Below are 18358 nucleotides of genomic sequence, written 5' to 3'. Positions count from 1 at the left end.
GGTGTATACTATTTATCTATGTAGTCGCAGCTTTACACGTCAAGATTTGTCGTTACAACTGTTTCTATGATATACGACTGTACATTCGATTTTGTATTTACATGTTAGTTTAATTTTGATAAATATCCCTGAATTTATTGCCTTCGTTTCATGGTACATTTGTATCATTTTAGCGACATCTTCGTTGTTTCGGTTTAGTCCATCAAATTATACTGTTAGTTACACAATATCTAATTTGGTTTTTGTGACTGCTAAGTTTTTATGTGACTGCTTAATATTTTTTGGTACATCGTGTAATCTTAGGACATATCACCGTTTGTCTCTGACGTAGTTTGGACATTCACAAAAACTCAATGTTTAGTGTTCACTAACATTATAGTAAAAAGAACCAGACTGCAAAATGTCAAGTTTTTACTTTTTGCTGTTTCGGTTCTTTGTGTTGATGAGCTCATTCTAGTGAATATAGTTTCTATTATGTGATGGACAAGTAACCTATCACTTCTGGAATACCTTTTATATTTGTATAATCTTTTGAGAAAACCTTTCTAGTTCACCTTAATCTGGTTTAACGCGAATGCTGCTATGTTCGTGTAGTTTCTATTAATTGTGTTTTATGATTCGCTTTGTTTTCCCCCTATTGTTATCCCACAATGGGACAACCGTTGTTAAATTGACTTTCTAAAGCTATGGACAAATGTGGAACGATAGTTTACATTATAGTACAGTCACCAACAAACGTTTGTATGTAATTTTTATTCGTACTGCGTTAAGAAGGTTAACATCAGACAGGGAGAGTGGAGGAGGCTGGCATGCTGTACCGACCCCACATAAAGTGGGATAAAGGCAGGCGGATGACGATGACGATAATGATGACTTCATTAAGAATAGCACTACACTCTGCTGTGGTTAGAGAGAGATTAGAAATTTCCAATTTTATATTCACGGAGACACGGAGGTTATGTTAATAGTGTTATAGCCCGTCCTGGCTTCACTTGGGTAAAACCATAATAAATAATACCATAATAACTTAAACCTTTCTTTTTAATCACTCTATTAAAAAGAGCCGCACCAAAATCCGTTTCGAAGCTTCGAAATTACACAAAGGGACAGACAGCGCGAAGCGACATTGTTTTATACTATATAATAATATTCTGTCGTTAGCAAATGACACAGGATAAACACATGTTTTTGGCGACTGTACCACGGAGAGATCATGTAGTGTACATAGCACTAATTATTGTCCAGTGGACAATAGCGACGGACTCGGGTCATGGGTTGCCTGGGATGCGTTTGGAATAGCATCGAGGTTACACGAATGTATCGTTTTGTGACATCTAGTTCACCAATATGTATCAGATAAAGCTTTGACTTTGTTATCCATACTGATAAATTATTGATATTTAGAAGTAAATGCCATTTACCAAAATGTAATTAAAATAATTTAAAATATTTTAGCCTAGGTAAATAAATAAATATATTAGGACAAATCACACAGACTCAGCTAGCCCCAAAGTAAGTTCGAGACTTGTGTTATGGGATACTAACTCAACGATACTATATTTTATAACAAATTACATATATAGATAAACATCCAAGTCCCGGGCCAATCAGAAGATCATTTTCCATCATGACCCGACCGGGGATCGAACCCGGGACCTCTCAGTTTAGAGGCCAGCACTTTACCACTACGCCACCGAGATCGTCATGAAAGTTATAGAAAGTCATCATCAGTCAGTGATTCAGTCAGACATAACTGTTAGTGACTAATAACAATAATGTTTACTTATCTTTTTAAAATGTATTTACAAAGCTAATCCCACATTGACTTGCGAAAGTTGAGAATGATATTGGCATCATATACAACGTGACTTAAAGAGGAAGCGGTTTGAACAGATGCTAGTTCCCATTCAACTGGCGCCATATGCCGCCAGCCGGCCGCCATATACGACTAAATGACGCAATTCACGTAATTATTTAACTTTCTTATGCAAATTAGTCGATCGATAGCACATTGCAGGTCCGGATTGAGCAATCAAAGCACCCCATATCGTAAAAAGAAATGCTTAAGCATAGTTTATCTACTTTTATTATATTAATGGCTTCTTGTTGAAAAATAATTGAAAAAAAAAATCCTTCCCCTATAAACGCGCTACAGCTGAAGCCTTATTAGCTTTAAATCTTGAAAGAGGTAGAAAATATGCAATATTTTTGAAAGGGGACATTTATATTGGTTACTGCTGGAAGAGTTCTATTATTCTTAAATATATTTAATCAGATGTTTTATTTGGTGACTAATTCCTAGATTTTGTGATGACACTGATTTAGAGATAATCAAGTCTTATATAATTAACATCATCATTAGTATACAAATGCCCTTTAAACCATTTCCTTTTTCATAAGTCGTACATCCATGATTAATGGTGCATTTGTTGCGCTGACGACGTCTCAATTAGTCTTGAGTCGGAATAGCATGCTACAGATCCATTACGCGAAGGTGAAATCTATAGAGCAAGCCAGTCGGCGACCCGATCTTCTATACTAACAACCTCTTGTTAGCACCTATTGAGGATTCTTGCGTCATATAGCCGATTACGCCGGTCTCTGACCGAACGAGATCTAATGAGTTCTTTACGATGCCAATCCAAATTGAAATCTTCATACACTTCTAAATCTGTTTTAATGAGTCGTATTTATGCAAAAAGTACCTGTCCAAACTACTCACGAATCACAAATCATATTGATATTAGAAATCATTACGCGAGCGTGACTAACCTAACGGGATCAATATTGTCCAAGTAATGAGGCTGGGCGGGGTAAATGGATGTTTTATGTTATGTACGGCTAGATACGGGATGTAATAACATGGGAGGTACGTGGGAGGCGATGAAATGTACACAATAACCGGTGCGACATGCGATTTGCGGGAGTGTATTTGAGTCGACGCGTGCTCTGTGTTGCCATCGTATATACCTAATTTTGTTTAATGAGCAATGCCTATAGAAATTGAAATCAACTTTATACTATAGATGTTTTTAAACATTATTACTTCGCCATAAAGCTATTTAAATGTTATAACAAAGCGTATGACTTTTTATATGCTTTAGAATTTCTGATTTAATGTCTTATTAAATTATCCTGTTAGAAGTTAAAAAAGAGCTGTTAGAGTGCTTTTGTCATTCGTATATTGTAATCTTGACGAAGAGCTAGCAACATTTAGCATACGGCACTGCAGAACGCACGCAGCGCCGGTAACATGCATCACTAGTCAACATCCGCTGCCACGCCTTTTCCGATTGCTTCTTTTTACTGCGATGCACCTGATGGTTCACAAGCACAATATTATATTATGACATATCTGATGCACCCACATGCTGTCCCAACGAAACAACACAATGGCGTACCAATCACAAATATTGTCGCTGCAAACAGTTAATGTCACCTTGCCTATTGTTTGTTGCTGGTACACGTACTATTTCATCATCGATTTCATCTTATTTGAAATGAAGACACGCGTCCACATGTTCAACATTACCATTTATTATTATGTCGGTGCCGAGCTTTCGTTTCGTCCGTAGTTCCTTAAACAAGTGCCGATTAGCAATGCGCGTATTGTCTCGCGATATTTGGCATGTGCGCTGCGTCCGTGTCCCACCGCTTTGAGCATACAATGGATGTATTTGAAGCACGTGCTGCGGCGATATTGATGGCCGCTCTGCGCAGCCACGCCAGGTGACTGCAACTCTTAAAGATTAGCATGAAGCGCGAGCGCACCTCCAGATCGTTATCAATTTGTCCGGACTATAGCGCAGCGACCGTCCTCCGCGCATTGTCTTGTCCTTCCACCCGTCATTCGCAGTCAACGACGCTTTGTCTTACAAACACAACTGCCGCTTCTTTGTCCGCTGATTGACTGAAATGGCGATTAAATCTATATAATTGCATCGCCAAGGTCTTCCACGAAGTCGACATTTAGACGGGCAGGTTTCATACTCAGCGCGCCTTTTGATCCGCGTAATGAGACGGGTGTGAGCACTGCGCACCGCGTCCACATAAATCCGAGGTAATGGTGTGGAGCGTGAGAGAGCAGAGTCGTGCCACCTTAGTTTACGTAATGAGTGGATACGTTGAATGACGCCGACACTATTCGCGCGGCGGACTCTCATTGACGCCGAATATCCTAGCCCACAACAAACTGGATGTGCAGTTTGCCGTAATAAACTGTACAGTCTCGATAACGACGGTAATATACTCCACACGACTCGCTGTGGGGGTCGCAGGAGCGACAGGCTAAAGCCTGATTTTCCATACTTGTCTCGAAAGAATAAAGGTGAAAAGCCGAAGTCTTTGTTCGACGAGATGATGCGTGGAGTCACGCGGATGCCGCCGGGGATATACGATTAGAAAAACAAAAGCCATTGTGTCGCGTGCCGGCCGCATGTGGAGCGTAATACGAGTCTTCATTTTAATTGGAACATTTTTATCTGACACGCAACCTGTCCCGGCGGAGCAACAAAGCGCTAGCGCCATCTCTGCAACTAATTGGCGTAGATGCAGCGCTGACGGGACTGTGAGATTAATGTGAACGCTGGTTTAGAAACTCTTCGTGATGCATTCGTGTCAATTGATGTTTCTCTTGTTTCCAGGTATCTTCACCGTGATGTGCTACAATGTTTTGTGCGACAAGTACGCCACGAGACAGATGTACGGATACTGCCCAAGTTGGGCCTTGGAGTGGGACTACAGAAAGAAAGGCATTTTAGACGAGATCAGGCATTACTCTGCAGACATCATCAGTTTACAGGTTCGTATCCTTACATATTATAAAACAAAGTCCTTTACCGCGTCTGTATGTATGTCTGTTCGCGATAAACTCAAAATCTAATGCACGGATTTTCATACAGTTTTCACCAATTTATCATGTTTATACCCGAGCGAAGCCGAGATGGGCGGCTAGTAGACTATCTAAATACCTTATAAAACTTTTTTCTCTCTCATCGGATCTCAGCTTTGTTTAAGTTTTAATTATTTTCATTAGGAAGTTGAAACGGATCAGTTCTACAATTTCTTCCTGCCGGAACTAAAGAGCGATGGTTACGATGGGATATTTTCGCCGAAATCAAGAGCTAAGACTATGTCCGAGTCGGAGAGGAAGTACGTTGATGGATGCGCCATCTTCTTTAGATCTGCCAAGTAAGTAGTAATGAATACAGGACATAATTAGAATAATGCTTTATTTAAATAGCTTAAGCACGCATTTGTTCATAAGTATACAAATATGGAAACACTATACCAAAGTTGAAGTAAACTGGATGTACTGATAATTAAGTTCATAGTAAAGTAATATCTGAAAGTAAGGCAAGAAGTCAAAAATGAGTAGATAAATAAAACCTATCGGTTATTCTGCCACAATAGGCAGAGAGAAAAAAATATTACAAGTTCGATAAGTCTACTACTACTACTACAATTAATAATTAAGAAATGAATTCTGTCAAATATTTTTTAAACATAGTTTTATAAAACTGTATCATTCCAGGTTTTCCTTAGTAAAAGAGCACCTAATAGAGTTCAACCAGCTGGCCATGGCCAACAGCGAGGGGTCTGACAACATGCTCAACCGCGTCATGCCTAAAGACAACATCGGTCTTGCAGCGCTCATCAAAACTAAGGAGGCAGCCTGGGAAAATGGTAATTACTCCTTTGTTTATAATATTACGGGCATGTGCTGTAGACTTGGAGGAATCATTATTTATTGGAAGCTGTCCAGTGATGCTCATTAACTTTGTAAGATTTTAAAATGTTTTATGAATAAGACCTTCAGGCCTTAGGCGACTTGAATACAATCTGACATCAGTGTTAGCAATACCACTCCATAAGATAGAATAACTATCAATCTGTGGGAGTGATTTCGTATAGGAACGTAATTATGTAACTGGAAGTGTCATTTATTTATGTGGTAGGTAAAAGTATCTGGTTCCAGCTTTCCAATCTTTAAAAAATTGCGCCGAAATCATTTGGTCCATTTTATAGCCCGAAAGATCCAAATATTATTATTTACGATTAACACGAGTCACATCCTTGAGGCATTTCTACTACTTTTTCAGGTTATCGCTTCTTTTTCATAACAATACCTATTTACAAGTTACGTCTTTCGAATTTTTTGACAATCCTGACTGCACTGTCAATACTGACGGCAGTTTCGTTTTTAACAAGACTGTCGAACATATGATGAAATAAGCAAGTAAAAAAAATACTTCCCTCCATGGTGCCTTTTCTAGTGGAAAGTCACATATATGAATCTCATTAAACTTTGACACACACCGTGTACACGTCAGGTATACCAACGGACTCGTCAATGCTGGGCCAGCCAATCCTCGTGTGCACCGCACACATCCACTGGGACCCGGAGTTCTGCGACGTGAAGCTGATCCAGACGATGATGCTCAGCAACGAGCTGCGCACGATACTGGATGACTCGGCGAGGACGCTGCGGCTCGCCGGACAGAGGGACAACGTGCAGCTGTTGCTGTGTGGGGACTTCAACTCGCTGCCTGACAGCGGTGAGTGATATTCTCTGTATATAGTAGATCTGATACTGAACGACTCAGTTGTCCTCATTGTGACAAGATGACTCGAAAAATATCAATTATTTGATATTATAACAAAAACATTTACATTACAATAAACATTTTTGCCGGTCTAAATTATTATCTGTCTGTTATTTCGAGTCGAAAAGAAAAATAATATCCTTATTTTAGATTTTGACGTCCAATAATTTGATATTGCGCCGCTTTTGGACGAGGCAAACGACAGAACGATCAGCGTGGCCACATACTGGTCGAACACCGTCTGAACAGCTATTCCGACTCTACAAGAGGAAGAAGAATAATTTATTTAATCGATATGTTCCCAGGCGTGGTGGAGTTCCTCTCCTCCGGGCGAGTGTCGTCGGAGCACCGCGACTTCAAGGAGCTGGGGTACGCGGCGTCGCTGCGGCGCATGCCCGGCTCCGAGCACGAGTTCACGCACACCTTCAAGCTGGCCTCCGCCTACAGCGAGGACATCATGCCTTACACCAACTATACGTGAGTCTTTCTCATCTAAGTATTTCTCGACTCTTTCCTCAGCCGTCGGAGCCTAAGTGCCCTTTTCTAGTTTTTTAATTCTTCATTTCATTTATTTCATACACGTCCAAGCTAGCCTCCGTCTATTGTGGTCTAAGTGGTGCGTCTCTCAGATCCCGGTGTGAAAAACCGCTAGAATTGCGGCCTATTCCCACTTATTCTACTTTCCTACATTAAGTTAATGTTCACTAGAACTAGTGGGAATAAACCATAGTGCGCTTTAGTGATCTGTCAAAAGATAACTATTGTTGCGCACACTAAGTCTTGCACTGACAGAGTGATACTTCTGTTTCAGGTTCGACTTTAAGGGTATAATCGACTACATATTCTACAGCAAACAGTCGATGACCCCGCTGGGGCTGCTGGGGCCGCTGTCGCAGGAATGGTTCCGGGAGCACAAGGTAGTCGGCTGTCCGCATCCTCACATACCTTCAGGTGAGTTATTTTTATTATTCCCTTTGTACATACATCAATCTGGCTCACATTTTTGAAAATTTATTTTATTGATAAAATCTAATAAAATTATTTATCTATCTCCTGTTGATTATTCGCTTATTTAGCAGAGAGCGCTCTCTGAATAGTCTGTGAGGGCGCGGGTAGGAGCCAATTTTAAAACATATCAAACTGAACTTCCAGATCACTTCCCGCTGCTGGTGGAGCTGGAGATGTGCCCGAGCACGAGCGGCAACTCCAACGGTCTGATCGGCCGCAGGTAGCACCGGGTCCGGCAACACCCGCGCGCGCACCAACACACACACACACACGCCCCACACTCCTCACACTCCTCACACTCACACGCGGCCGCAGACAAACGAATCCTGAGGAATGTCGATGCTAAATGCTGACTGCACAGGCGAGAAACACCACAGGTTTTGAGAACTCTAAAAGAAAAACTGCCGATCGCGTTATGCTGATCTACAGACGAGACAACACTAACTGCTGAGCAACGAGAAACCACGTGAGAAACTTAAGTGCTAAATATACGCTGAGCGAACTGAGTGAATTCCGATAAATGTTGATAACATTGCGCGGTCTATTTCTCATAGTGAAATTAATGTAACGGTGTTGTGTGACGGTTTTTCAACGGCGATGTTTTACGATGAACAAATCAAATACTTTTACAAAAAATATTTTCAAAATTAAACTTTTTATTACTTGCGAATTAAAACATTCGGCTGTAAATGAAACGGTTTTTTTTTTCTTAAAAATTATTTTGTGTCATCATAAGATGTTGTAAAAAATGCTGGTGAAAAACCGTAACGTTTGTTAAAATCGTGTAGTAACTCAGTATCACGAAGTCGTAGCATCAAATAACGTCTGCAGTTGAAAACTTAGCCACCAGTTCAGATACATTTGTGGTTTGTGTTGATGTGACGTCACGTCTTACAGAACAATCCTCTGAAATCGACGCCACCCACTCTTTATCAATTTAGATGTTGTAAATGTGTGTAAAATTAATTCTGTACATAGTTGTGTTGTATCACATGATCATCAAAGTTTCCGTGTGATAAATATGTCGATAATTATTAATATTGAATCATTACCATCCATTGCGAGTATAATATTATGACAATTCAATTTGCACGATGTAAAAATATAATAAAATTAAAATGTAATAATTAAATCATACATATTTGTCACATTTTTAATATCGATACTACATGATTTGATAAAATGAATAAGTTTTCTATTCACTGGATTCAGTACATCTTTTATGTACTTCATTTTGATGATGACGTTAAGTGCAGACTGTGTTATGTTATTTTGCTCAATAAGGTTTAATCTATGACTCAGTGTAGTTAATTCTAGGCTTCGAACTTTGATACTTTAATGACTTACATTTTTGTATTTATCTCTCCAGTGAACAGGGAACAAATTCGCGTAATAGTTTTACAACAAGCAGACTTAGTTAATGGGCTATATGTTAGTGCAAAGTGCGTTTCATTAAATGTATTTTTAGTTTTTTGCAATGGCAACCCTTAATTGCATGAATAGAGTTCAGTGTTGCCACAGTAAATGATGTGGTTTAATGAAACGCACTACAAAGTGGTGTTAATCGGCGCAAAGGTAGATTCCATGTTTCATAGTGATTTTAATACGAATCTGACGAATCTACGAAATGTAAGTAGTTGTAATAAAAATAATCAATTCAGAAATTATGAATGAAGTACATTCGGACCTACGCTTACTGTGTCAATAAAGTTTGATGAATTTGAATTATAAATCGAGAAAAGATAAAATATTTTTCCATTCTAGTTTGTCGGCAGATTAACGCTTAGTTTTTCGATGTATACCATAGTATACAGTTGAGGAATATTTGAATCTAGACGAAAGTCGGCTGCGAGGCTGTTGTGAGAGCATCTTTCGTATGTTATTTGTGGTTGGCAAATGTTAATACAACTATATCAACTTATCTACCGTACTGCTTTTGAGATCGGATCATAATACCAATTGCCAGATTTGGCAATCGGTATGACGCAACCATTAGTATCTGTACTATAGCACATCCTTACATAAATGCCGGTTGAAATATCCATGTTTCCTCGCAGTCGTTTCAAAGGTAAGTTTTGAATGTAAAGTTACGTCCTCGTGTGATGTCAGTATGTCAAACGTCCATTTACCAATTAGTTATAAATTCCTCCACTGTATATTATTCAGATATTTTAATCTGGGAATATAATGCAATGTGCTGCGGTCACTTCAAGAGAGATCGTCCTGTATATCTCTTGTATTGGATGCTTTAGTGTCGTGATAGGATCAGTGAGACAATGTGTCTTTTATTATTATGTACATACGATTCATTTTTATATATTCGTTTTACCATATCGTGCCAACCATTTTTTTTTGTTTCATTATTTTTGTGTTGCGTAATAGTTATTGTTCTGGATATTTCCATTTCGACCTCTTGAATGCTACTTCACCTAATGTCAAATGTGACGTTTCATTATTTCACGTCAGGTCCTCAGCCAATCCAATGTTGTGTCTCGTTTGAATCTACATGTGATTGGCTCAGGACTGTTGTGTTTTTTGCTACTTCATAAACGTTTTTAAATTCGTGTGAAGGTAGGTGATACTCTACTCCTACCTCTAATAAATTGTAGATTACTGTGAAAAGTGATACATGTATATCAACCAACTCGTGTTGGGTGCCTACGGCCGGGTATGTAAGATAGCTATCTAAATCTATATCAGATGGATATTTGCATTATTTTTGATATCTAATTCTATTGGTGTTTAAGATCTTTGTTGACGAACACTGCCTACGGAGTGAACATCACGTTTGTGCAATAAAGTTATATAGAGATATTGTAAGTGATAGTTGTCAGCTTCCTTGCTAGTTAGGCTATGTGTGCTACGATATCTTCCACATGTGAATCTTTCTAAAATCTATACTTGGTCATGTCAGAGCAGGACAAAGTACCTTAGCTATCGGCTTGTGGTTTGTTTCTTCCCAAATTATGGAAAAAGATACTCCTTATGTTTTCATATTGCCTTTTATTGCAATTTACTAACGCAGTGATGCGGGAGCGATCATGACAATTTTATTGCGGTATTTATTCATGTTGATAGTTTAGTTTACATCAATTTAACCATTTACATAAATCCTTATAATTGTGTTAGGCATTTGTCCTGATTGATCCAGGTGTCTCACTGATCGGTTAGTGGTGTAGATGTTAGTGTCTGAACGGTGGCAGGTGGCGTGATGTAGGTGTCGGTGGCGAACAAATGGCGGGCGCGAATCAGCCCTTAGGTTAATGACACATTGTGTCGCAACAAACTCTTCAGCGAGACAAAACCCTTCCCTTACTCAAACGTGTTTCGACGTTTCTAGAATTTGTGTAGTTTAATGTAAGTCTGAGTTTTTTTACGAATGGTTTCCACGAGCGCTGAATCTCCGGCGGACATTCCCTTTAAATATAAGTAGGTTATGACGGTCGGGACGCTCTCTCAATAGGGATGTGTTAATTATTATATTTGGTAGTTTTTTATTTCTAAAATTCTAAATTTCCCTGTGAAAATAGCGAGCGAGGACTACCATTTTACTCTTAAGAAACAACAAAACTGATCAAATCGAATTACTATGATCAATGCAAAAGTAGCAAGCGTTCCTATTGATTGCAATTCACAAAAAGTAACGTCGCGTTCGGCGTTTAGACAGTATTGGTACACTGAGCGCTCCGATCAAAATTACGAAAATTCGTTGCATTTTATTTTTTAGTTTTAGTAAGATTTTCAATTGACGTCGGGGCTGTCTGGCGGCGAAGCGCCTTTAGATATAGCGGGTATAGCATACTGCCGTAGTACAAATGTATGTGTGAGTGTCGATGTTTACTTGTTTGATGTGTAATTCCCTATCTGATCGGTCGAATGTATGAGAATTGAGATTAATGTATGAAGGGCACTCCGAAATTGTGAAATGTTGTAATTGACAATTAATGTAAATTTTAAATAATACATGCTCGTTTTATAAGATTCGCATGTCAGTTTTAAATATCCATAATTTACTTTTGAATTTTCAAATAATTTTGTTGTCAAATGTTCTTTCCTAAGAGTGTCCTTGATGCATTGTAATGGATTATGATCGTTAACATTATCACCTTAGGAAATGGCGGACGTGTGACGTCGATTTTCTTATCGTCTGATGGGCATTACGGTTCTCTTTGAGATAGAAATGTGTCAATATTCTCAAAATGCTCTCAGTTGCAACTTGGGCATTCGTTCATTTTGCGTTTACTTGGAGCTCATGCATGTATCCTAGTCACGGGCTGGGGCGACACGCTCGCTGTTCTCACTTCATATTAGAAGCTTATTTTAATTGACCTTTTATTAATTGAATCTGTTTTTTTGATACAAGAATTGAACGTGTTTTTCATTAAAAAACGCTTAATTCTCGATATTGTAATTAGTGATGCTTTTAGTGATTAGTTACTGTTTTTGGTGCATTGAGATTATTGTGTTATCGACTAGCGCCATCTTTGTTCAATAAAGGGAGATGGTGTTAGTTAATAACACTACCACTAACACAATAAATATTTTTATCAATTTTGCCATTTGTGCTAAGGCGGCATTTCTACCTAACAGCATTAACATAACTATTTAAACAGCAGCGCTTTGCCCCAAGCCATGGACATATTGTCCTCGTTGTGAAAGCGTTAGTTGTCTAATTCTATTTAGTGATATTTACAAACAAAATATTTGGACCACTACTGCATAGTTGTATCTACACTTATTTTTGTCCTCCCTGAATTATGTATATCGAATAATTGATTTTGAATATTTTTTATTCAGTATATTGTATTATTATTATGTAAATCAATCTATAGGTGCTCTATTTAATTTTTAATGTGATAGGGATACGTCTCTCTTGTAATCTATCGGATGAATTGTGAAAAATTGAGCCAAATCATGAAAAGGGTATATTGACATTACGTTTAGGATAAATAAAGTTAAAATGAAGTTTTAAACTAATCAAATTTTACTACTGAAACTGTATAATTTTTCTAAGTACAGATAGATTTAAAGTCATATCATGTCTATGATCTTGCTCTAGTACGTGTAACATATAATAGGATTCTAAGACTGTTGTCCGTCTGCGGTGTTCTGCCATTGTGTATATGCACAAAGGAATGAGTTGTACCAACTTTTTATTTTTGACTTTAATAGCGAATATTAGACTATTTTCTGAAGACGCCCTGGCACAGCGTGTTACAAGATTTTCTAAAATTTTGTTACATGCTGTGTGAGAGCAATCTAATAGCACACAGGTCGTTTTAATCGCGTAATTGAATCGCTTCTTCACACGGTCTGGTATTAGAAAATTCGTGCGAGCGACAGAGATAGGTAGATGTTTATGTTTGCTATCGCCAAATTTTAGTAGTTGGTACAACATTAAATTGCAATTGTGGAACACCGTAAACTCACCGCTCATTTCAATTTGCCCTCATCTAAATTTAAGTTTATTACGACTCCAACCAGTTTCTCAATGTTTGTAGTAATAGCTACAGTCACATGTTCTTATGATGCATAATACCTAAATATCTGGATCTAAACAATAGGGAAGCAATAGATGTTACTTGCTAAGTGTTAAGAATTGGCTTCCTGTGCCAGCCGTATTCTGGGTCATACTTACGCGTTTATTGTCTTTGCACACGTCAGATACAGTTTTGAATTGAACTTAATAAAAAAATAAGCATTTTTACATGATTTCGTAACTCAAAAATTAAAAAAAAACTGCCATGAAACACCAAATTGAATAAAATGCTGAAATTGCTGCTTCTGAATTTCTCGCGACCGTTCGATATTATACCATTTGTCTATTTTGATAACGAAACGTGTACATTATATATTCCATATATAACGAGTTGTATATAACAGAAGGTTCATTGTATTCAGAGCGTCCGCTGCGTTACACATTCAGTCTGTCGCAGTCGCACAAATAATGTGCAATGGAGATGGACGAGTTGCCATTTGGACCATTTCTATCGCACTTGACGCATGTGAGTGAGATAGACTAACGCGTCTCACAGCGGACTTTAAAACTACCACCGATGTGAATGCGAAAAACTCAAATCTATTTTTACACATACAAGTACAGACTAAGTTGACTGTTAGATGTAGCAGTATTGATACAAACCAACAGAACACTACGATGCGTAAGTATCGCTTATGAATAATAAGAGCTTTATTGTAACGTGTTTATCTTATTTGTAGTTGAACATATATGATCTCTTTATTTTTAATAGAATTTTGATGGACATTTTTACTTAATAGTTGTAGCAGTGTGTTGAAATAGTGGATTTTATAGTCGCACGATACGTTTCTGTTTTGCATTGACGATTGATTGCAAGTGAGCGTTAATGTGCTGTCATGGGCATGTGACAAGTTTATATTATATATTATTGTAAGCAGCGCGTAAAGCTGCCTCAGACATGAATTATATGCCTTATGTATGTGTTGTTTCAAATTCAATGTATTTATATAAATTTGAAATTTTTAGCTCCTTGTTTAAATTTCGATAAGTTGGATACCACAGTCAACCGACCTACTTGGCTCATTAATGGAACATTCAAAGCAGTCGTAGGCGCTGAGAATTGCGGGGCGGGGGGTCAGCGAAGTTCCACACTAATTTTGAACGACATCGTCAGGAGCCGGTAGACTGGACACTCTGGACAGTCGAGGCGGCTGTGGAGTGCATGAAGAATTTATTAAACTGTGATTTTATTACTGTGAAATGTCACTAGGTTCTAATTTTTGTAATGTAATAACCATGCCAGTATTTTTGACGTTCCGCTAGCTGCCGTCGCAATGCAAACCGATTTTCATACTAGTACCATTCAAAACAAAAGCATAAACTCATAATTTTGCAAAGTTGAAACTTCTCAACTATAGTTTATTTGGTCCCTTTTTTCGAGTCCTTTTAAAATTCGATTCTGTTTAGTATATAAATAATTCGTTGTACATATTATTTGTATTATGCTTCATGTCGTGTATGTATGTAAATATTTGATCAGTTTTAAAAACATCATCATCACACAGTATGGGAAGTTTCAACTGTATGTGTGCGTTTTAATTTTAATAGCGATTCGAATTTACCAAGAGAAGCCTTCGTGTTGTCTGTGTATTTTATTTGTAAATATGTAATTTGGATAACAATTGATGCTAAACAACGAGCGAGCCGTCGCATATTGTCAGCCGTTTGGACTTCTGCGCACACTGGCAAACACACGGAACAGTTTAGTGTTAAACAGAAAGGTCGCTACTTATTTTCTTCGCTCCCATAAAAAATAACTTTTAAATACGGATCTACAGCCGTACAATGTAGTATTTGAAGAGGCCAGGAATTTTAATTTGGTTTTGTCCTATCTCTCAGTGTTTGAAAATGAAAGAACGAGACAAAACAACAAATTATTTCAGGCCTAATCAGAGAATAACATTTTTATTAAGATAATCCAGTGAGTACAATCTATTTTAAATGTTGTTTTTGTTGGGAAGTGATTTCTATTAAATCTGATGCGACCTTAGTACCACGACATACATTCCACAGGCCCTATCGAATTAGCTCAATGCGAAAGACTGTTTTGAGACTTTAAAACATAATGATATCATGATAATGAGAACATATTTTCTGAAACACCTTGACTACTTTACAAAATGTGTATTATGGTGATTTAATGATAAGATCCAATGTTTAACTCACTAGTATGTAAGGACAAATGCTTTACGTCACTGTGATAGACAATACAAATTTATCTGAGAGACACCATAGACATTTACGAAAAAATAAAAAATTGATTTATAAAAAGACTATGTAACAATTACTCTCAGTAAAACATGCACCACTCAATTTGAGACTACACTAAATTGTACTATTCACTGCCAAATGATTTTAAACTTTACTGGCGGTCAAATAAAATTGAAAATACAATGTTATGTTATAAAATATATGGGTTGTTGTTTTCAATTATTATTTAATCTCCAGCAAATATTTTAAAGGTCAGTGAAGATTACTGTGAGCTCATCAAATTCGCTAGCCCCCAATATATTGTTTCATTATACCTTGTTAAAAAATGTCTTAAAGAGTGGTGTAATGCCCGTTTATGTGTAAAATTAAGTACAAAGTGTATGTGCAGAAGTTCTTTTTCGGCTCGATCAGTGTTCGAGCGGTCAATGCGCGTGTGTGCGTGTTGTGTATGTGTGAGTGAGAGGCCGCGGCCCGCGTCTCGCTGTTCTGTTTGTTGATACATTATGTATATTTGAATAAATCAAATTATAAGAGAATATGAATTTTAACATTTGTTTTATTTACACACATGTCACCTACTACTACTAGCAATGTGCCACTGAGAAATTCTCTATTCTCAGAAATTTTACAGAAAAGATCTAAAGAAAATTCTGTAGAATTTCCATGAATATTACTCCTACTTACAGATCATTGTAAAAAGGCAGTTCCATAAAAATCAAGTCATCAACTTATATTTACAACTTTATTTGACCTAACACACTACATATAGATATAATATCTAAATATACTTGAATATAACATCTTTAAAACTATCAACAGTTTGTAACTCCAAGGTGACAGGACATTGTAACCAGTTAGCCAACATTTCTTCAGTGTAGCCAAGCAGGAAGTACATTTTGGTTGGTGACACTGCTCGTCTGATGATTGCTGCTACCCTAATGTGATTAAACTGACGTTTTATAATCACCTGTAATAGAAAAAGGACTTTAGTAAATTGTTATTAAATTTTAAATTGTATTTTATTTTGAAGTGGGTTGAAAGGTCAAGAGCTGGTAATATCCTTAGTGACGAATTATATAAATGTCTAACCAATGTTTTTATTAACAAAAAAGTGCATTCTTGTTTTATGTTTGCTAGATACCTCACTGCAGACTAAGCCATGCCAAGTTCCGCCCATGAATCGTCTGATAAATTCGTCTTCTACTGCCGTCTCGGACTTGCGGAGGCCATCTTTCATGGTAGCTGGAATTAGTAAACAAAAATGATTTTCAATTACTTTTCATAATAATTAATAGGTAATAAATATTTTCTTTAGTAACCTTGGTTTATAATTTCAGGACATTGACTGAAATTTCCATTTAATTTTGGACATAGATAAATTGAATTTGATTCAAACCCTAGTTTACTTAGATTTTGACAAAATCTATGTGAACTATTGTGATAATTTTTGTCTAAATGTGATGCGACAAATAAAACCTACAAGTGTTCCAGGAGTTCCACGATTTTCTATGAGCGATGTAGTGTGGTGGGTTTGCCATTTCGTAAGTTAGAGGCCTGTCGCGCTTCTTGGTTATTCGATATTTTCCCGAAACCACTCGACATAGCGGTGTAGAGGTATGCAATTGAGATGCCAAAATTGGGGACCATTGTGTAAACAGAGATTTCTGAAAGCAAATTAGGATCATTTCATTTTAATTCTTTAAGACAAATTTTGTGGGTTCGAACGAACATTACTACATACATTTATAGGGTAAAAATCTCACCTGAGCCAATTTAATAAGAGAAGAACTCATTACTACTAGAGGAAATTAATTTATTTTCAGTTTTATTTACAATTCGAATTTAATTAGAATTATCTAATTTGAGGTTATGTTGCTAAATCAAACATCAATGTCAAAAATTTTGTGTGACAGTGACTTCATAAATGCGTCGTCAAAGATACATACATATTGTATACAGCCACATTTTTATTTTTTTATTAAACTTATTTAAGCATCAAATAAAAGGACTTGTTAGGAGAATCTCAAATATATTTTTGTTTGTAAAATAAACACTTTCAATGTTCTTCATAAAAAAGACTGACTGCTTTTGATGGCAATAATGTTAATTCGAGAAAAATTTGATAGGTAGCTGCCGACATCTACCTATCCAATTTTTATCTAAAACACTACCGATAGTGTTTTGAGATTTGCGGGCTGTTCTTTTTTTTGAAAAATGAAATTGAGCCCAATTTTTAACTACAGTATGTACCTAACTGGAGTTAACCAAACATTGGTTTAACTTAAACGTAGGGAAAACTACAAAAAACTTTATCTTATGTTTCGTTGATACGAAAAAGAAACTCTCGTGTAAAATACACGAAAAGAAATGGGACAGAGCATGCTGAACACAAATTTATCGTTAGTCGGTTTTTGGCTCGTCTTTGCTCGTACTCGTACATGGATCACTTGTTTTGGTAATAGGTATTACTGCGCATTTATCCCGCCAGAGTGCAGCACTCTATGGTAGGTAAACAAAAGCATTGCCGCCTTTTGTTAAGTTAATGAAAACGTTTATTTTACTGTACTTTATTAATCCTTTCATTATGTAGGCATTCGTTTGTGAAAATATACAAGACTGTAGCATATGCGGATAAAAAAACTTCGAAAACTATGGGATACGTTTCATGCTGTAAAATTTTCGAGCCAGTAAACAGTCGAAAAGAAGCTCGGAACACTTCACACGTGAAGACTTATTAAAATATGGACTTCATACAGGTAAGATTCAGTCAAAATCAAGTTTATATCAGTTTATGACCACAGTTGACCAAATAATGCAGAACATAACCTAAAATAGTGTAATTATTTTCAGGATAATCCACGAAATCCTTCCTTTTTCCTTTAAATTCGCACCACGATTGCGTAGAAGGTATGGCAATGTTTGTGTAACTTAGTTGTACCAGTAGCGCCATCTGCGCTGAGCTTTGTGTAATATGCCCTTTTCCGATACCTGGGTT

General features: G+C 37.2%; 2 protein-coding genes across 4 annotated transcripts in view; one reads left to right on the top strand and one right to left on the bottom strand.

The window, feature by feature from the left end:
* The window catches only part of twin, a 137288-nt gene extending 121377 nt beyond the window's left edge, over positions 1-15911 (top strand). For all 3 annotated transcript variants that reach the window (XM_053749335.1, XM_064436142.1, XM_064436141.1), the window contains 7 exons: positions 4644-4801; positions 5036-5190; positions 5534-5685; positions 6333-6557; positions 6911-7082; positions 7417-7556; positions 7758-15911. In XM_053749335.1, coding sequence (XP_053605310.1) covers positions 4644-4801; positions 5036-5190; positions 5534-5685; positions 6333-6557; positions 6911-7082; positions 7417-7556; positions 7758-7837 — 1082 coding nt within the window. In that variant the 3' untranslated portion in view covers positions 7838-15911. The remainder of the gene's footprint in view (positions 1-4643; positions 4802-5035; positions 5191-5533; positions 5686-6332; positions 6558-6910; positions 7083-7416; positions 7557-7757) is intronic.
* Positions 15912-16086: 175 nt separating this feature from the next.
* On the bottom strand, positions 16087-17286 carry mRpS24 (mitochondrial ribosomal protein S24). Its single transcript, XM_053749340.1, has 4 exons — positions 17127-17286; positions 16844-17027; positions 16505-16605; positions 16087-16330 (listed from the first exon to the last, which is right to left on the bottom strand). The coding sequence occupies exons 1-4, from the start codon at positions 17154-17156 to the stop codon at positions 16142-16144; spliced, it is 504 nt and encodes a 167-aa protein (XP_053605315.1). The 5' UTR covers positions 17157-17286; the 3' UTR covers positions 16087-16141.
* Positions 17287-18358: the final 1072 nt, after the last annotated feature.

Source organism: Plodia interpunctella, chromosome 9 (assembly GCF_027563975.2).
Source record: "Plodia interpunctella isolate USDA-ARS_2022_Savannah chromosome 9, ilPloInte3.2, whole genome shotgun sequence".
NCBI classification, from domain to species: domain Eukaryota; kingdom Metazoa; phylum Arthropoda; class Insecta; order Lepidoptera; family Pyralidae; genus Plodia; species Plodia interpunctella.
This window is presented reverse-complemented; position numbering and strand designations above follow the sequence as displayed.

What these genes read in the sequence shown, in the direction of transcription:
- mRpS24 (XM_053749340.1), bottom strand. Translation starts at nt 17,156, where the DNA reads ATGAGTTCTTCTCTTATTAAATTGGCTCAG. An exon ending in CTCTTATTAAATTGGCTCAG is followed by an intron (nt 17,028 to 17,126) that starts GTGAGATTTTTA and finishes ATTTGCTTTCAG; the next exon opens with AAATCTCTGTTTACACAATG. An exon ending in GTGGAACTCCTGGAACACTT is followed by an intron (nt 16,606 to 16,843) that starts GTAGGTTTTATT and finishes TACTAATTCCAG; the next exon opens with CTACCATGAAAGATGGCCTC.